The sequence below is a fragment of the Aphis gossypii genome, chromosome X (genome assembly GCF_020184175.1).
Source record: "Aphis gossypii isolate Hap1 chromosome X, ASM2018417v2, whole genome shotgun sequence".
Lineage (NCBI taxonomy): Eukaryota > Metazoa > Arthropoda > Insecta > Hemiptera > Aphididae > Aphis > Aphis gossypii.
The window spans coordinates 52,998,857-53,020,263 of NC_065533.1; the positions used below are offsets into that span (position 1 = coordinate 52,998,857).

Genomic DNA, 21,407 nt, shown 5'->3' on the forward strand with positions numbered 1-21,407 from the left:
CCTGCCAAGATTTCACATAAGTTTTTTGTTATTTATCAGCGGAAACTTTCGAAAATAATCAGAAATTACACCCAGTGATCACCTCCCCGACACCAAGCCCTTACCAGTACACTCAGACACGACTACGAACTTCAAAAACTTCTACGCAACAATAGGCGTGGCTCCCACCATTATAGCCTCTCATCCAGGTAATAACGCCTTATACGTCACAATGTTATCTAGTAAGTTATTTATAGTTATTATTACTATTGGTAGTACACGTAATTTGTCCCTCAGTGTTGATATAACCTGTGTACCTATAACGTGTTGACTATGTGTTGTCTGGACACATATAATAGAGTCCATATAGGTTTTTTTTTTATCAATATAATTTGTACTTTAAATAAATCTACCTCGTTAGTCGACTGGCACTCTTATCCGGAAACAACAATAGCCGGCGTCCTGCACGGCCGACAATGCCGACGGGCAAGTCCCGCAGCATTTTGGGCGAGTTATGTGAGAGGCATATCCAATACTCCTCGTCGCTGTTCATCGCAAACCCCGGACACACTACATTTTTAAGTGGAATAGTATAAACATTTGTTCGAGTGTTCGACTATAAATGACTATTCCATGACATTGTATGTGTTGTGTGATAATTTCACTACGTCGATCGAATCACAGTAGAAATCTTCCCATCATTAACTTCCATCATCTATCCTTTGTTCAAAAATTTTTCTCCTTACCACCTATCATGTGCATCCATCTGTTGCGGTTACCTAACTCATCAATTTTCAGCTGCAACAAAAGAAGTTAGTCTGGTTGCCTACCTAAGACAGTTAAGGGGCTCTCCAAAAACTTACTTGTGACATTAACAACACAGTCCTTCGGCATCGTCTACACTCTGATCCAAATGATAAGACATGTATTCGCGCATTGGGGGGGGGGGGTTTGGCTAACGAGCCGAACGTCGTCATAACAGCTGATGCGACGACCGCCGCACGGTGGTAGAAGACTATCTACTTGGATAGGTAAGAAAAGTAATTTGGTCGTTCCCACAAGTGTCACAAGCCTTTTTATTTGAAACAAAGGATATAATGAATACACACACTATTAAAATCGAATACACGGGGATTAAACAAAAAAATACTCACATCGAAACCGTTTGGGTAACAATATTTTCCAAAAAATCATAATTTTTATAAGATTCGTGTAAAACAATTTTATCTACAGTCTTTTGAAGAAAAAAATAAGATAATGGTTATGCTATAACCACTACAACCTATAACATGTTAGGGTATTTAACTTTAGGCTGTATCATACTACTACAAATATTTGAATTAAGTAAAAAGTGTTGTGTAAAAATTTGATCCTAATGAAGCCGAATTTATAAGATTATTACCTAATACGTATTTTTATCTACTCTTATACTCCGAAATACTGGAACCAATTTAATTATCACCAGAATTTAAGTGCAACAAAAGTTAAAGAAAGTAATTGTAAAGTATTCCGAATTTGAATCCATGAGTAAAATAAATTATATACTTAATGAGCAGGGATAATTTTTAAATGATGCTTAACCTAAAATAGTGCTTTAAGGTTAAGTCTTTAAAGGGTTTTAATTTTTTAATGCAACACTGGTATCAATTTCACTAGTTTTTTACTACTACAACAGCCATTCTCTAATTATATAATATTGTCTCAATAATTTTATAATCGAGTATGTAAAATATAATCATCTTTCACTTTTATTTTAATTTTACTAGAAAATTGCAGTTATTAAAAATATAATAATTATCATTTTGATGGAAGAAAATATGCTCTATGCGAAATGGAAAAAAAAGGGAATAATAACAACTAAATCATTCTGAGATACTTATATTAAATTAACGAAATATAATTCTTTATGACTAGAAATATAGTCCATGTTCTATAAATAATACAACTCCTTAAAACTTGCACCAGTTCAGTATATTAATATGTATTTCTTTAATTATAATACGCTATTATATGTAATACACAACAATTTATACTGTAGATGCCAAGTGTTATCAATAATATAGATGATGTTATACAATTAATTCTGAACTGATGCAAGCAACATTACTTGAATAATGCATCAACAATATAGTAGTAATAAATTATTGTTAATTAATATTCTTAATAATATATACATTTATTATATATAAAAAAAAAGTCACATTAAAAATGTATAAATTGGACATAATATTATTTTATTATAATAAGTGTTAGGGAGGGGAGATAAGTTTGACAAGTCATTCATGGTACTTAAATATACATGATAAAAAAAAAAAATAAATAAATCAATAGCTGAAAGGGATAAAAATAAATAAAAATGAAACAAATTAATACTTGTAATAATTAATTAATATATTAATTTTTAGAACAGTAGTTGCACATTGATTATTGTATGAATTTATCATCTTACCTTGTAGCCATTAATATAAATGTGCGTATTTGTTATTTTAAGTAACTATTTATGCATACAAATTAAACTCACAAAAATATATAAAATATAATTACAACATTGCAAAAGAATATTCTTAATATTTTTATGTTATTGAATAATTTTGTCTATGTATAAAAACTGTAAATATAATAAAATTATACACACTTTAAGTATGTGATAAAAATGTATTTAGAAAAACTAAAAAGGAATTAATCATATTATGTTTTTATTTTATTTTTTAAAGATTAACATTTATAGTGGAAAAAATGGTTATTGAAAATGTTGTTTAATAAGATACAATAATAATTATGTTAATTAAATATGGGGAAAATATGCAGAAGTGTGAAATTTTTGTTCAATAATTTATAAGTCATAACATTTATACTTAATCTAAAAGACAGATGTATAAGAGATTTAAAAATTAAAACAATATATAAAATGCAGTATCAATTCCTAGAAATAGTTTCAATGAAGACTAGCAGGTAAATTAAAATAAAACTTAACTTGATAATGAAGTATCATAAAACAAATACTATAAAAAGGCCCGTAACATAAATAACTAAAATTGTATTTCCTAACATTATACAGGGTTTTGTAATAAATAATATAAAAGGAGTATTAAACATAGTTGAAGATATTATATATAAATTATACATAGGCATTTTTATACAACATGAGAAATGTAAATAAAGTAATCAGCAATAAACAAGAACGAATAGGCTACACTATTAAATAGTGGAAAATAACAGTAAAATCTAATATGAAGTAGAATATAGTACAAAAATATTCAAATTTTAATTATAGATACTTAGGAAAATTACATACTAAATATTATTAAAATCAAAAAAAAATTGACTGACATATTAAAGAAGTGACTAGAAAGTTTAAGCTAAAAAAAAAAAAGGTAAGGAAGGAAATTATAAAGTCATCAAGATAATTTTATGTTAAGAAAATAATATAAATACAACTTAATATTAACTTCTGCATTTAACAAGTATTGGGGTTGTAATTGTAAAACTAATTGTTATAGAAATAGCGTATTTTATCAAAATTAAAATTAATAAACAAAAATAAATATTGGCTAAATCATTGGTAAGAGTAAAGTATAAAAAAAAATTGGATAAATTAATTACATTTATAATTATTGATTAACAATTAAATATATTTAAGGAGAATGAACTATTTGTCTTTGCAACTAAATATAGCTAATTTTAAAAGCACCGTAGACAAATTGGTTGTATAAAAACATTCAAATTCACACTAACTTAGCTCACTATAAACTTATCTAATAAATTGTATATTATTGAGAAAAAAATTAGTCAATCAAAGTTAATTTTCTTTTTGTATAATATTATTTAATGTATTTAATCAATTTAAATAATAATTATCAAACTTGGCCAGTTTAGAGACGTCAAACTACAATACATTATAATGTAGTTTTATTTTTTAAATAATTATTCATTTATAGCAAACACGTATTTTACTTAATAATACATTATTCTAGATATAAAAACAACACAAATAACTTTTATCTTTGGCTAGGATTATTATAGTTGTGATTTACACATTATTCATGGGCAAAATTATTTTTATTTATTATTATAAATATTAAAATACTTGATGTTTTCTTGTCCATTACTTATAATGGTCATGTGCATTTCATACCATGACAAATGCGTCTTTGCCACAAAATAAAAATGGATACTGGTCAATCATTGTCTGCACCGTGTCTTCTAAGTGAGGCCGTAATTGTTCAAAGCGTCCCATATCATTAAACTCAATAGGTAATAGAGTAGGCCACCAACATATAGCTATATTTTTTGAGTCCATGCTGTTGGCTTTACAATTTTCAGCAACCCTAATAATTAGAAAAATGAATTATAATACCTTGCTAAAAAATGTACAACAATTATGATCATTACCTTACAAAATGACGAAATATAAATTTCAAAATTTCAAAGTTCACATTTGGTAATTTTTTCAAAAGGTTTCGAAGGGCCATTAATCGGCAACTCCTGTCAGCTTTAACTGAAACAAAAAAATCTAGGTAATGTTTTAAGCATAGTAACTAATACTTTATTTTATTTTATACCTATGCTATAGTCAGGAGTGAACTGGTTCAACTGACTTAACCTAACTGCTCTATAGAAAAATAGTCCTTGTGTTTCAAGGTTAAGTATTCTTAATGAACAATTGTTAATTTTACGGAAATTGAAAAAGATAAAAAAAGGCTAAGATTTTGACAGTAAAAATTTAAAATAGATAATCAGTTTAAGGTACCTATAGAACAGTAGAGCAAATGTCACTTGTCTAATCATTTCATTCCTAGTTACAGTAAAATAATGAATATCAAGATAACCCAAATCACAGTAGTAATTTCAATATTTCGATTTAAGTAATCTATTATCATAACACTTTATAGTTAAGTATGAGTTAGGTATAATATATTATTCATATTTTTACTGCAACAAATATAATAATATGAAAATGCTTACCTGATAAATCTTCTAACTCATCCATTAAATCTTCAGTGAATAATGGTGGTAATTTTTTTGAGAAAAAATCTTTTAGTGCAGTGGCAACAGCATTAACTGGTATGTCAAGATTTGTAACATTTATGTCGTTATCTGAGAAAATAACAAATCAAATTAAAAATCAATTAAAACAAATAAAATCATACACAACATAGTTTTCATAACTTTTTTGTAGTGTGGTTATACATTTAAATTTTATGTAGATTTATAAAGATTATTCTAAGAAAATAAAAATAAGTACATTTATAAGAAAAATTATAAATATATGTTAGATCCAAATCATTACTTAGAAAAACTAACATAAGGTTATAATAATATGTAGCTATAATATGACATAATAATAATCTTTACATATAATTGTAAAGTGTAGACAACCGCCAAACAAATCAAATTAATTTATATGTAATCTATTAATATTTATAATCTGTTTTTTTTTAATTATTATTAATTTTTTAAATTTATTATACTCACCATCTTCAAATTTTTGAAATAGAAGTTCAACATGAGATCGATTTCCTGGTACCCTATAAAGACCTTCAGAATCCAATCCTTCAAGTTCAATAAAATTGACACATTTTTCTAGCAATAATGGAATGACATTGTTTTCAGACTGGACAAAATTTTCTAATGTCGGTTGATGTGTCATTGGTGAACCACTAGTTTTAACTTTGCTTTTCTTTTTCTTTTCTCTCTCTTCTGCAATTTTTCTGAGTTTCTCTTCTTTTAATCTTCTTTTTTCTAACTTGATCTCTTCTTTAGCTCTTTGTTTCTCTTTCCTTCTAATAGATTTATCATCTTCTTTTCCTTTTAAACTACCAATTGCCTAGAAATAATACATTGTTCATTTGTAACAATATGAAATCCAAGTTAGATATATATTTTTTTAATTTAATAATCATGAAATAATAAATTTATAAAAACTTATTAAGCATAATATACATGTTGATAAAATATTTTAATTTTTTTTATATTAAATTCAAACACTAGTTAAATATGAGAATTCAATTCAAATTTATAATTTTAAAATTTTCTTTAAAAGTATTGAAGTTCTCAATTTTAGAATCTGCGCTAAATTAAATTAAAATAAAATTTTTGAGAATGGGATGAATACAACTTAATATATTGTTCAAGATGGCATTTAAAATTGATTAAATCAAATTCAAAATAAAATGAATAAACTGTAGTTATCTGAAAAAGTGTATAGAAATTAAATACTTACTGATGGGGAGTTTAAACATCTTGGCGAAGATACATCCAAGCTAGATTCTTCGTCAAAATTATAACTCATGTCATGCATATGCGAAGCTATAAAAAAAATATTTAAATGAGTACAACCAAATATGTAAAAAAATTAAAAAAAAAAATTATATAACTCACATCTAGTAGAATACATTGATTCACTTTCAGTTATGTTATGACAATCTTTATTACTAAGAGCACCAGATGGTATAACTGGAGGTTGTGGAGCAACCATTTGTTTACGTTTGTATCGTAAAGACCTTTTTTCCATTAATCTAACAGAGGGATGAACCCAAACATTAGGTTTATCATCAGAATTATCAGTTGATGAGTCTGAATTGGGTTGATGATGGGGTGTTGACATGTTATTAGCTAATAAAAAATATATGACGAAATTAAAATGATGTAACATTTACACATAAAAAAAAACTGTTACACGTACCATTTTTAATTTCATTACTTGCATCTTCTGAGTAAAAAGTACCTAGCTGTCCTGAAAGAGAGTTAAAATTCATACTACATCCATTAGAAGATATATTAAATGATGGAACTTTGGGTGTGGCAACAGGAATGGCAGTTCTCTTTTTCTTAGATCGTTTCTGAGTAGCTGATCTACGGGATAATTTTGAAAATGTATCATTGGATGAATTATATAATGGTTCACGTCTTTCTATTGAACTCCAATCACTATCAGAGTCTGAATAATCTATATAAATATAAAAGTTCATATAAATAACTAAATAATATTCTAATGAAAATAAATAGCATACTTGGCCTTCCTTTTTCTCTACGGTGCCTTAATTTATGTTTACTTGATGCAGCAAGGTTATCTTGAACCAATGTATATGAATAATCTCCATCAAATGGATAATGTCCTGGCATTGCATCTTTCACCTATAAAATAGTTAAATACCATAAGACAACTTAGCTTAAAATGATCTTGTTTTAATACAAACCTGAGCATACTCAGAACCCAAATCTACATTTTCTGGTGTTGCTAAAGGTGCACAGTTATAAGACGAACTACCACTATTATATGGTCGATTGTATTGCTCTTTTCCACTTATAAGATTCATTCGTGAGATAGCATCTGTGACTAGTGTATAATCCTTCATATTTAATTTACCAGGTTGCTGTAAAATATTTACATAATATTAGATACAGAATTTAATACAATTATTAACTAATATAGCATTTTTATTTCATAGAGCAGCAGTGTTCTTAAACTTATGAAGTACACAGATCCCAATTCAAAGACTTTTTTAAACCATGGATCGCATTCACAATTATTATTAATTAATTCAGGTATTTATTAAAAATAAAATTGGGTATTGAAAACTAGTATTGACACCAATTTTTAATGTTTATGGTACCTATTACTTAAATTTGAAACTTAAGTAGTTTGAAAGTATTAGAAATATTATTTTACATTATAACTGTTGTTGCAATATAAGTTGAGGTTAAAAAAATATTTTTAACTTTTTATTTCATCTTATTCTTGTTCTACATTTTGCCAACCTATCTATCTTTAACACATTTACCTACAAAACTAAAAATGTCCTAACACCATTATAAAATAATACAAAAGTTGCAAAATATACAATAAATGCCTACGACCTATACTAGTTCTACTTCACAATATTTTTGTATGTAGGTATGAACTAAAACTGAATTAAAGAATTTTTAATCAATTTACAACTACACATTTTTTTATACATTTTATTTTTTATTTTTTATAATTAAGATATTTTATTAGATATTGGTTAACAAACAGTGAAAATCCAAAATTTGTACTCAAAATTGGGTTAGAAAACAATACTTTAATAAAATCAAGTATCAGTTTAATTTGGGTGCAAAACCCTTGTTAAATCCATTATGAATTACTATATCTTTTAAATATACCACACAGTTGCTAACAATACACATAAATCAAAAATGCAATACTTATCAATTTGATTTACCTTCATAGTATGATTGCTGTTTTTGATCCGAGACTTGGACATATGGCGTCCAGTAGTAAAAGCATGTTTGGAATAATTATTTATCCATAAACTTTCATTATTTGGAGCGCATTGCATAAATACAGAATCATCAACCCATCCTGAAAATATATAAAAAATGATAAAAAAATTGTTGAACTATAAACAGTATAAAAAAGAACTCTTTATATAAAAAAAAAAATGTTTAGTATCTTTTATACAACACTACCTGAGTCATGTGTTGCTAATGACTCTCTCGATCCACTAACATCTGCTGCATTTTAAAAACAAACAAGAATTTGGTTATTTGTTTAAAATTTTAATTCAGGAAAATTATTAATTTATAGTTTAAATGTTAAATTATGTTTCACAATTTATTAAGCATACTTATCACTCTAATATAAAAAATACAAATCATAAGATGTGTTAGTTGTAATATATTCAGATTAAGGATGAAAATAATGTATCTAATAAGGGTGGAGGGTGGATCAGGGTCAAACTAATTCTACAGTTATTAATGCTAAATAAAACATAAAATCATGTACATAATATTTGTTTTATATAATTTAGAAACCAATTAACCATTTTTAGAATAATTTTACCACACAAGTAAACATTATTTAATATTATAGGGTTGTTGATATGTTATGATAAAAAATAATAATTATACTATAGTAATTCACAAATTTAAGAATAAGTTAAATAAAGTGTAATATGAAATTAAAGCTTGTATACTAAAAATACACAATATTTTTATCTTTTTTTTTTTTTTTATAGCAGTTATTTTTTTCATGTCCTCTAATTGTTTTAAATGTTGGTTTCTAGTTCTATTGTAATCATAGTTTATATGTACAAATGAATTTTAACATTATGCAGGGTCAAAAGCATGCCATCAAAAGATAATAAAACATAAGAATAAATTGAAAGAAAACTAAACGTATGACTACATAACATGCAACATGTACATTTTATGAGAGAAATGATAAAAAAAAAAGCTGATTAATTAAATTTTAAGAAGTTAAAATGTGTATGAGCAATCATTTTATTTCTAAATAATGATTTGTTAATTATAAATGGGAAACCACATTGAAAATTTTGAAGAATTTTATTTGTGTTACATGTGATTTCATCAAGACTGGAGTTTGAAGCAATCATCTGTGAATTGTTGTTGATACCAAGTCCGGCGTGGTCCGGTGGTGCGGGTTCAGGTGGTGTTGTAGGTCGAGGAAACACCTGAAAGCCTGTAATACCACCACCTAAGCGTAAATGTATAGACTATCAGTATTAAAATAACCCTGTGTTCATTTAATAGTTAACTATTAATCATGGCAATTAGTTGAGAGGTAAATATATATTTTTAATGTTTATAGATTTCCCATACCTTAAAATAACTTAAGTGTAATATATTTTAATTATTATTTTTTTAAATATAAGTTCATTAAACTTTTGAACATTTATACTTATTCTTATAATATTAGACAAGCCTTAAACCATCATTTTAATAAGCACAGAGCTTTTAATATAAACAATTATTTATTGAGTGATGTAATATTATATAATCAGTTTAAAATCAAACAAACCTATATAAATGTAACTTTAAATATTTTAAAAACATATAAAAGTGAATATTAATATATATATTATATATATATATATATTTAATTTAGCTTAATAATTGTTACTTTACTGATTTTTTTTCTAAAGGCTTAACTATAATAACTATTATTGTTAATAGATAGTTGTTCTCTATAAATTGGTGAAACATACATTGTTTATATTGATCAAAAATATTTAAGCATATAAATTAAACATAGATGTATTTTAGTTCTGTACCTTGTTTACACAGTACACCACAGAATAGTTAAGTTAAAATTAATTTGTACTTAATTAAAAGTATTTCTGTTTTGAACACATTATCTAAACGAAAAGTATACATTTCATTTAAGATACCCAAACATTAGAATTTTACCATAACATAATAATTGTTATTAACACTAAAAAAACTACTCGTAAACGGTATTGGTAGTTATGGTGTTTTAAATTATAAATAAAAACCTAACATTCTTATTATCATTACATGCTTCTAAATTAATACACAATAATTAATATAAACTCATAATATAATATTTAATCTATACTTTTAATATGCTTTCAATAGTTAACAATGTATTGTTGGCCAACATTAATTATTGGTATTATGCACAGTAGTGTATAAAGAGTTGAGTAATACATTGTTTAAGTATATCATTTGATTACTAGATATTATATAAACCAATATCAATGAGAATATAACATTTGTAATAGTGAAAAATCATGAGTCTTTTTATCTTTCTCTAAGAATCAAATTACTTGATGAAAATGTAGTTATTATTCAGTCACATAATGGTAAATATCTCACAATTAAGCTAAAACTGATAAAGGTAAATAAATATGTTTCATTAAGAATCTTATAGCAATTATATAACACGAGTCATATTTATTATTTAGTTTATGACATATCACTAGCATTGCATTTTATTTTTAAATATTACATAACTAAATATGATAAAAAAAATATAAATCATGATTTTATTACCTTGTTGTTTATCTAAATTATTATTGGTGACATGAAGCATATTGTCTACTGGTGAAAATGTATCACTATCATCACTTGGACTCATAAGATTTTCACGTGAATGTGTTAAAGAATAACTGTCATCATCCTGAGTTATTCCACAAGGCAATCGTCCATATACATTATTACTACTTCTAAAATGTTATGAGTTAAATTTAAAAAATGCAATTATATTTTCTACTTAATTAGGTAAAATAAATATTTACCCATCATGTGATGAGAGATTCATTTTAGAATATTCTATTTTAGATAAAGGATTTATTTTTCTATAATTTGTGGGTTCTTCCATGTGGAAGGCTTGTTCAATTTCTGATTTCTTCTCCCAAACGTCTTTGAAAAAAGGAGTATAAAATGAACCTTTAAAAAAAAATGAGAAAAAAATAAGTATTTTTGATATGTCAGCAAATTGTCATAGTTAGAATAATTTACTTTTATGCATTGAAGAATTTATCAATGTAACAAATTGTGCTTTTAATCGGTCAGCAATTGAACTGCCATCATTAAGTAACTGCTGGCTAATGTCATTATGAAATGAATTAGTTCCTACTGGTTCAGTAACAGCCATTATTTGGATTGGCAAATTTGGAGTATTGGTAGAGAATGAACTACAAGAAAATCCACTAGAGAAAAATGAATAACAATAAAATTTAAATAAGAGGTTCATATAATTTTAAAATCTAATAATATTTAATATTACTTTAGAGTAGCAAGTGATGCTTTTCGTTTTGCATAATATGATAAAATAAATCCATGTACTAATTCCTCACGAAAAGCATTTGCTCCGTGGTAGGAGGACATGATGACTTCTACTTTACGTTTTGAAGATCCAAGAAATGTTTCTAAAATTATACTTCTATCTCCACTCAAATAACAACATTGATGACTTAACAATGGTGCTAATATACTTTCGACCGAATATGGATCATCACAAAACATACACATAATAATGCTAAGTTAAAGAAATACAAAAAAAAACATTAATACTTTTTATAATTATGTAAAAACAAATTTGTGAAATATACCGTATGTCTGGATCTGATGGGTCCATAATTGATTGATATTCATTTAAAAATCCAATTCGATGAGTTATACTTTCAACAAGCAGCTTCATTGCATTAGAAATTAAATCTGCATCAAACATAGATGAATCTCCATCATCCACAGGCATGTCAATAAATGGACATTGTAAACTGAAAATATACAATTAAGATTATTTAATTTACCATTTTCCTACCTTAAAATTCCAAATTGTTTTATAAATTTATTTTTTATACTAATAAGTTTGAAAAAATAATAATAATAATTAGTTGTTTATTTTACAGATTAATTATAAGAATATTTTAGTAATACAGTCACCATTTCTACAATCTCATGTAGAGATAAATGTTTGTAACTGGATTTTTATTTTTATTTATTATTTTTAATCTTTAGAAGACTTCGACAAATATAAAATGTTAAAATACAAAACTATTCTTTGGAAATAATCAAATATATATATATATATTTTTTTTTTGTAATTCTATTCTCATTTTAAAAGATTGAATCATTGTTATTGTTTTTGTAATTAACATGGGAAATGTGTTTTAATAACAGTGAAAGAGTTAAATAAAAATAAACATTACCAAGGATTTTAATTAAATTTAAATAACAGAATAATATGCTAAATTAGTAAATATTTAGAAATTATTAAATAATTTTTTCTAAACATTTCAAAAAAGCAAACAATATAATTTGTAAGATAGGATTTACCTGTCAGCTAAACTTTGACCTTCTTTTTGCAATGTTAAATCTTTTTGTCCAGTGCCAGATTCACTAATGTATAGTAAAATGATAGGCAATCCTTGAAATGGTAATTTGTCATCCTTCTCTAAATTGGATAGTAATGTCTTTTCAAGACTATCTCGAATATACTCAAATGATTCAGAATTTGAATAAACACAAACACAGCCTACAATTCAACATTAATATATAAATGATAAATTTCCAAATTATATATTATTAATATTATTTACCATTGGGTTTAAAATCTGGTGTTTGGAATGAGTTCTGTGACAAATTTACATCTCCATTAATGACTCGATATTTCAATTTGTATATTTGGTTGTCTAATTCATATTCCTTATTATCACATTGTGCCTAAATAATTTATATTTATCATTAATAAAATACTTATTTATCATAGATACTATGTATGCATGATGTTATAGTTACTTTCAACTTGGTAGAGAATTCATCTGCCAAACCATTAGATCCTAATATTACTAAATGTAAATTATTATCAGACTTTATCATCCATTGCTTATTATTACCCGATGTAGGTCTAAAAATAATTGTGAAAAATTGTTTAAACATTAAAAAAATTGATAAGTATTAAATTTAGTTTTACTTTTGAACTCGATCGCTTAAAAGCTTTTCAATTAATGCATCCATACAATTAGGAAAAGCTGGACAGTGTTCTCTAATTGGGCAATGCACAAAACCCAAATGTTGAAAAAGCATTAACTTTCTATCTTGGTCCAATCTGTCTAAAGCTTTATACCTTTAAAAAATTAATTATTTTTAGTAAATTAATTAAATTTTAAAATACACAAATTCTTAACAGATTTACCTAGAATCTTCTTTTAAATCATCAGTAATTTCTTTTATATCATCTTGTGTAATAGTTCCCGTGGGCGCTATACTTTTGAAATGGTAAAATAGATCTGCATGCTCTAATAGTAATTCCTGTTAAAAATAAATTTATATAATATAATTTATATTTACGTTTTCTCAAATAATTTTAATATTGATCATATACCTGAAAATTATGTTTAGCTTTTTCAATAATACTTTTTTGGTGTTTATCATAAATATATTGGCAATCATCGTGAGACAATGCTTCAAAGCATTCACGACCCATAAAAAGCACTCTAACTTCAGACATTGGTTTACCAGGAGTAACATAACCAGCTTCTTGTAACAATTGCTTAAATTGCTTTTTCCATCTTAATTTAAAAATAAATAAAAACACAATAAATATTATTTTAGAAAATAAAATTAAAAACCATAAATATAATAACAATTGTAATTAGATATGACTAATGGAAACAAACACCAATTACATAGAATACTTATACAATTAATGAAAACAAACTATTAAAGAATTCATTAAAAAAAAAAAAAATACACATACATAGTATATATTTGTTTTCACTAAAATATATAGTAGAATAATTATTTTATAACTATGAATTTATTTTATAATTCATGATACATACTCCTGGCGGTTTTGCTCCAGTTGTAAATTGTTGGCATGATTTTTAAATACTGATTCAGCTTCTCCAGTTTCTAATACATCACACGGAATTCTTTTTTCGTCCCTTTCACTACCTTCTTCTTGCAACTCTAACTCACATTCTGTCCATGGAATATCATCAGGACATTTATAAAAATAATGGTTAAAATCTGGATGTTCTTTTATGTGTTTTTGAACAGTAGGCCAATCACTAAGACAAATAAAGATATATTACTAAATAATTAAATGAAAATTTAAAAATAAAACTATGCATTAATTTTGTATTTTATCAAAGATAAAATAAAAATATTTGTTCTTTTAATAGTTTATATCTCTTATATAAATATAATAAACCAATAGTGACCAATATTAATATGTTTGCAAGCTGTACTAATATTACAATAGTATTATGAGATAAAACAAGTTTTGATTACTATCATAGTTATATAAAAGTAATAAAGATAACTAACAGACAATAAACACATACAATTATTCAAATAAATATGTTAAATATTATTTTAATTTGATTATGTTCATTATCATTATTGTGTGTTTAATTGTGCTCTTACATTAATTCCATCAGATCTTAAAAAATGAAAAATATTAGACACAAAAAAATACTTCAATACAAAAATGTTAAACTTTACATTTAATTATAGGAACAATATAATTTATTTTTTTTTTTTAAACTCAAAATAGTAAATTAATAGATCTGAAGCAATAATCTATTACTTATTGAATGTATAGATAATAAAAAAATTTCTTTTATAAAATTGATAATAATCAATAGTAATTAATTCACTTTTGTTTTCGTAAATAAGATGCAAGACTAACGTTCACCACTCACATTATGATAAAATATAAATACATACCCATCTTTCAAAGTAGAAATTTCAGGTACTAATTCTTGTAAAATATCAGGCAACATTTCCATATAATTTTGTACTCTCTTAGATACTTGTTCATCTTTCAACATTTTAACATGTCTTCTAAAAAGTCTTTGTGCTTTATCTGATCCAAATATGTCTCTGTATTTAATATACTCATCGCATTTAGAAATTTTTTTTGAAGTTTGACTCCATAATGCACGGTAATCAGTAACCTAAAATTATTAATACCGTGTATTAATGAACATGATACTAATTTGTAATTATTATGCATAGGATTTAGGTAAATAGCAAATTAGGTAAAATAATATAATACATAATAAATAATAATACTTAGATAGTTCAAAAATAAAATAAAATATTTTGTATACATTTAATTATATAAAATAATAAAAGTGTTTGTCTTTATAAAATTATATTTACTTGTGATTGTATCAATGTCTGGTATGCATCAGTAGTATTTTCTAACACTTCTTTTCTCATACGAACAGATTCCAAGTAAGGAACTATTTTTGTACGGCCTTTAAATCTGTCAATAAGATGAGCTAAAGCAATAAAAGCTGTGTCTACATTGATATTCTGATGAGCTGATGTTTCAACAATTGGTATAGCTCCCTTAAATTCTTTACGGGATACAAGTTTTTCAACTTCTCGAACATACGCTTCATTGAATTCATCATTTTTTGTAGTTACTAATACTACAGGTTTTTTTGTTTTAATTACGTTAATTAAAATATTAGTCACAGCTTCTAATTGTTTTTCTATACTACGACTAGGTACTACACTGACATCAAATACACATAGAAAACCATCAACATTGAATTTACCATCAGGTAACACTTTTTGTTCATACTCTTTTTCAATGCCTGAAATGAATTTAAAAATAAAAATAAATGATAAGTATACTAGGCGGTTTTTTTAATCATACAACACTCATTATTTAAAACTTCAATAGATTTTGAAATAATTAACATTGTTTTTTAAAAGAATATTCCTGAATAGGTTACATAGAAAATGTTTGGTTAATTAAGTATATTTAATAAAAATGTATAGTTGAAGTAAGATACATATATTATTTTAAAATAATAATTGATAACATACCTAATTGATTTTTACATATATACATTAATTTTTCAGCAGATGTGATTTTAGTGGCTGCACAGCGTTTGGTATACGGTTCCATTTTACCTCCTAAAAAATAGGTAAACAATCACAATAATTTAATAATCATTCATTGTATTATAGTTACTATATTATTTTAGATAACAATTAATCATTAAAAAATAAATAAATAAAACATAACAAGTATTATTAACTATTGTAACTACCTATACATTTGTTTGGTTGAATCGATTTTATAATTTAACTATTACTAGTTAGCAATGTATTTTATTACTTTAAAACAATTTTTTAATCTACAAAACAGAACAAAATAAATAGATCTGCTAACAAAACTTAATGTGTATAAGTATACACTAACAAACCAATTCCCTGCTACACGCACACACAGATACTTTTTTATTTACAGTATTTTACATTAAATTTACAAAATATCTGTTTCCTTAATATAATTTAGATTTCTTACCCATTTACTTGTTTTTATAATAAAATGCTATTGTCAACACTAAAGAAAGGTCACAACAATATTTTTTTTTTTGTAGTAAAGCCCAGATTTTTTAGATAAAAATGAACTTAACATAGAATTGGCTTTTAACCAATCATCTATCGCTCTTTCTATATTTTACACTTTAAGATTTATTGGCAAAACCTACATATTTTATTTTGTTTATACTAGTATATTGTAAATGTATCTAGAAATAGTATAAGTTATACCCTTCCTGTAGTCTTAAAAACAGAATCAAGTTTACCTGAAAAGTGTAGGCAGTCAAGTTACCCAATAAGTACTCATTTTTCTTTTGTATATAGGTACATAATTATAATAATATCATGTAATATATTATTTAATAACTATTTTTTTTCAAATTGTTAAAAGTTTTTTTTTTTTTTAACTACCTATGTATTCTTTAAATAAATATAAATTAATAATAATAGAAATAGAACGGATAATTAAAATTAAATATTGAATTTGTATAGTTTAATCCTCATCTTATAACTGATAGTGCATACATAATATATTTAAAAAAATAATAATAATTTACCTTTAAATGGTTGAAATGATGAATCATCTATAAATTCAGTTTGTTCTATGACTTGAAAAGTGAAATCAACACCTTCTTCAGATGTTTTTGTAACATCTCCCCAATATAAGAAATGATCATTATTAACTACGCGTCCGCTAAAATCAGACTAAAGAGAAACAGAAGTATAAATGTAGTGTTTAATTCAATAATACTACTAGTAAGTCACAAAATATTACCTGACTTAAAACAGAAATATGATCAACATTAAAGTCGTCAGCAAAAAATCTCATAAATCTGTTACACAGACATGATTTACCAATTCCCACAGCTCCTTTTTCTTTCTCTGTACCCGAAAGTCCCACAACTGAAACATTGATCCAACGTGATGTATCATTTTTCTTTGCCATTTCCGAGACTTCAGATTTATTTTGGCGCTTTGTCAATGTGGCATAGATTGGCGATTGGAAAGAACATTTCGATTTAAGATTTTCTAAGCGGCTATAACAAAAATAACATTTTAATTAGGTTAATCTTATTTAAATTAATAATAGAATTTAGTAATAGCCAAAAATTCCCTAAAACATAAAACATAAGTATGAAAATTACGAAGTACTACTATTTATAATACATCAAATTATTGACTAATAATTTATTTTATTTTATTTATTTGTTTATTGGGTGATTAACAATGGATACTTATAAATTAAAGACTATATAATATATATACAATAATTATTTATTAAACAAATACAGATACATACCATAAGGTTTATATATAAATATTAAAATTTATAAAAGCATCAATAGGAATAAAAACTTTTTCAAAATAATAATTTTGTATTTTAAATATTAAAGTAGGTATTATAATGAGAATATGAATAGCACACTAAAATATGGAAGTATTTTGTTAACATAAATTATTATTTAATATTTTTACGTAGGTATTAGGTAATATGTTTAGTTATTAATACTTAGAAAAGAATATAGAAATAATAATTGCTTTTTAAGCACTTTTATAATTATTTCATAATAAAAATTTTGCATGAATGTATTAATAATAATAATAATATTTAAGTAGGTAAATTATACAAAAACACTTTGATAAAAACGTTTGTCCTTAAAGATAAAGTTAAGCGAATTAATTTTAAAATGTACCTATCTACTAAATGAATAATCTCTAAAATTTTCCACAATTTTTTTTTAAATATTATAATACTTAATAATGATTGAAAATTTGAAACTCTATAATTAAATTTACTAAGTTTATAAGTGAGTGGTTACCAAATTAAAAAAGTGATAGCTATTAACAAACTAAGAATTCTTCTCGTATAATTGTATATTTGCACTATATTCTAGTATATAATAAATGTATTGCAGTATTAAACAAAACAATTCTATGATTAACCAGCGATTAAAGTTTATAAGGATTTATCCAAGTACTTATAACTGAAAATTCATAAATTTCAGTGGATTTACCATTACCTATTTAAGAATTAAGATGACATAATAATAACGTTAAATTAAATAAAACTTCACTACCTACTTAAAAATTAAATAGTAAAATGAAACATTTGTAAACTATTAAATAAGGTTTGGTATTTGTGTGTAATCATAGGTAGAAATATTTTTATAAAGAATTTATCTAACTAAAAAAGAAGTAGGTATATGTATTTTATAGGTACTTTAAAAAAAATTTACATTAATATCTAAATACTTTAAAATAAAATAATCAAATAGGTAACTACATATTTCAAATACAAATAATAACAATAATTTAAATATGTACTCTAAATACATTTGAATAGTATTCTTAACAAGACTGTAGTATCTATTATAATCTAGACCATGGGTCCCCCAACATACGGCCCTAATCTGGGTCACTATCAATTTGTACTAGCCCGCCAAGCTAATTTATTCTGAATTTATGTTTTGAAAATAATATATTGGGTAGTATATATTATTTATTCTTCAATGTTATTATCTCCTTATTCCTTAAAAAATGATGGCCCACAATAAAAATAAAGGTTGGAGATCTAGAGATCTTTAGATTATTAAAAAGTTAACTATGAACACTTTAAGTGGACATAACACTTGCATGTGTTGTATACTCTTAATATAATTATTAAAAGCAAATTTTCCAATCATGCATAAATTAATATACAAATGCTGTCAATAGCCAATAACCATGTTGTCAATAAAAATGGCAATCAATTGTTTGAGAATATTCAAGCATAATGTCCGTCTATTTATGATTAAGATAATTATAAGTGGAAAAGTGTAATGTTTAATACTTTCAAATTATTATGGTGGAGGAAGGGGTATTTTCTTAAATAGACAGAGGTGAGTGTAGATAAGTTAATATTATTCACCAGAATTAATATTTATACAGTTATACCACATATTAATAAATAATGTTTCACCGTAGTAAAAAAGTATTTTATTATGGATTTAAAATAAAATTTAACTAGGTACAATAAATTAAAATTCAAACAAATTAAAAACAAACAATACATTGTAAGCAAGCTAACAACTTAAAAAATATAAACCATTCTATACCTATATTATGTTTAAAATAGTAAAACAATTAAATGCCAAAAAGTTATGTCTTATAATTAAATACTAGCTACCTACTAATCTAAAATATAGGTATGTATAAGAATAAAAGAAAAAAGTTTTACTTGAAACTATATTATGTTGTTTATGTTTTTATTCAATTGGATAGTTTCATAAAAAAATGTTTACAAACTTATCTTTAGCGTTTTAAAAAAAATATTGTTTACCGATTCAAATACCATCTACATCAAATTTATATTTAATAAGACAGATTAGCTGAATTAATTTTTTTATATTCATGTCATGCCAATAAATGTAAGTACCTATTTACTAGATTAATTAAAATAAATTCAAAATATGACGATTTCTAAAACTTGGAAAAACTATATTTGTTATTTTTAAATTGAATGTTAAACGAGATGTAAAATATTCAAATAAGTTAAGATAATGTGATGATATTAAAATGTTTATTGAAGTAACTGTGTAATATAAGCACTAAGGTAATAATTATTACACCTATTCAACAATACAAAATAAGGTGTAGCGGTTGGATGAAAATAAAAATAATTGCCACACCACAAAAATAATAGTTATGATATTTAAAATTAAAAATACCTCATATGATGGTCTTATCTTGAAAATAGATAATAGGTAATGAATAAATTATAACATTTTATATTTAATGAAAAGTTTAAGTTTTTAACAATTTAATTTAAACTTACAATTTATTAGGTACCTAATAAATATGAGTAGTACCTATGACTTATATTTTGTGGTACAAGTAGGTAGTTTTTTAACAATGGTAGGTAACTAAATATAGCAATAGTTCGTAAAAGTATATTACATTAAATTAACCACGAATACATGAATGATAAATAACGAAGAATATTTATTATATACCTACACTTTTTCGTTCATACAAGTTTCTCTCGAGTCAATAATCAATATCAAGAAGTGATAATGGCTGTTCATCGCGCGCGTGTGTATGTGTATGAGTGTATGTATGTGCGCGTGTGTGTACGTGCGTGTGGGTGTGTGAGTGACAACTATGATACTAGGTACCTAACACCTATCTACCTGACAATGGAAAAGCGTTTTACCACGAGCAATTAGTTGAGAAAGGACGGGAAAAAAAAGGAATGCGGTCGGCGACGACCGGTAATAACGACATCAACAGCGATTGACGTCGTCGTCGCCGCCGCGTCACTAATCCACGGCAAGGCGAAAGGGGTTGTTTTCAGATAAAACTCACCTGAAATCAATGGTTGATGATTGTGATGGCACGGCAACGAGACCGTGTCGACGTGAATCGCACGGCAGGCGAGCACATTAGAATCGGATCCGATCGGAAAGTGTGTTATCGATTTGGTGCCGGGCAAAATACGCGAACACGGATCGACGGCGACGGCGGCGGTGTGTGCGGCGGCGGCAGTTATTGCGAATCTCGCGGTCGGGTCGTTTGCCCGCGCGGGTGGTTTGTCCGACGGCTGCGACCTCGGGGCGGTGCTTTTCGGTCGGTTAACGGGGTCGTTGTCGGGTCGGATGGTCGCGGAGCCCTGTGAAATATTTCAGCAGACGAGATCGGATCGCGCTCCACACGGGCATTGGCTATCAAAGCCTTTTTTGCACTATTATCATTCCCGTACAGGTAGTGGCGAGCGAGGAAAAAAAAAATTAAATTTGCAAAGACGAATGATGATATCAATATTGGCCCGGCGCATGGTTGCCAACCGAAAT

At 25.8% G+C, this 21,407-nt stretch overlaps 1 protein-coding gene across 6 annotated transcripts; it reads right to left on the reverse strand.

The window, feature by feature from the left end:
• Positions 1–1,841: 1,841 nt before the first annotated feature.
• Positions 1,842–20,305, reverse strand: LOC114125264 (rho GTPase-activating protein 190). Of its 6 annotated transcripts, none has more exons than XM_050205813.1 (30): positions 20,286–20,305; positions 17,354–17,615; positions 17,136–17,283; positions 16,078–16,167; positions 15,400–15,842; positions 14,962–15,191; positions 14,073–14,300; positions 13,613–13,799; positions 13,424–13,539; positions 13,202–13,354; positions 13,027–13,135; positions 12,828–12,951; positions 12,565–12,763; positions 11,838–12,005; positions 11,513–11,764; positions 11,245–11,435; positions 11,022–11,172; positions 10,777–10,949; positions 9,320–9,442; positions 8,431–8,475; positions 8,184–8,323; positions 7,179–7,355; positions 6,993–7,116; positions 6,665–6,928; positions 6,361–6,594; positions 6,203–6,288; positions 5,455–5,806; positions 4,945–5,076; positions 4,372–4,492; positions 1,842–4,307 (listed from the first exon to the last, which is right to left on the reverse strand). In XM_050205813.1, the coding sequence occupies exons 1-30, from the start codon at positions 20,288–20,290 to the stop codon at positions 4,109–4,111; spliced, it is 5,226 nt and encodes a 1,741-aa protein (XP_050061770.1). In that variant the 5' UTR covers positions 20,291–20,305; the 3' UTR covers positions 1,842–4,108. The 6 variants fall into 6 exon arrangements, with proteins under 6 accessions (XP_050061770.1, XP_050061768.1, XP_050061769.1 ...); XM_050205811.1 differs by having other exon boundaries at positions 8,431–8,472; positions 9,320–9,457; XM_050205812.1 differs by having other exon boundaries at positions 4,372–4,477; positions 9,320–9,457.
• Positions 20,306–21,407: the final 1,102 nt, after the last annotated feature.

Excerpts from the sequence above, each read along its gene's own strand:
- LOC114125264 (XM_050205810.1), bottom strand. Across the intron at positions 10,950-11,021 it reads AATCTCTCATCACATGATGG|AAGTAGTAATAATGTATATG; the intron begins GTAAATATTTAT and ends ATAACATTTTAG. Across the intron at positions 5,077-5,454 it reads ATTTCAAAAATTTGAAGATG|ATAACGACATAAATGTTACA; the intron begins GTGAGTATAATA and ends TTATTTTCTCAG.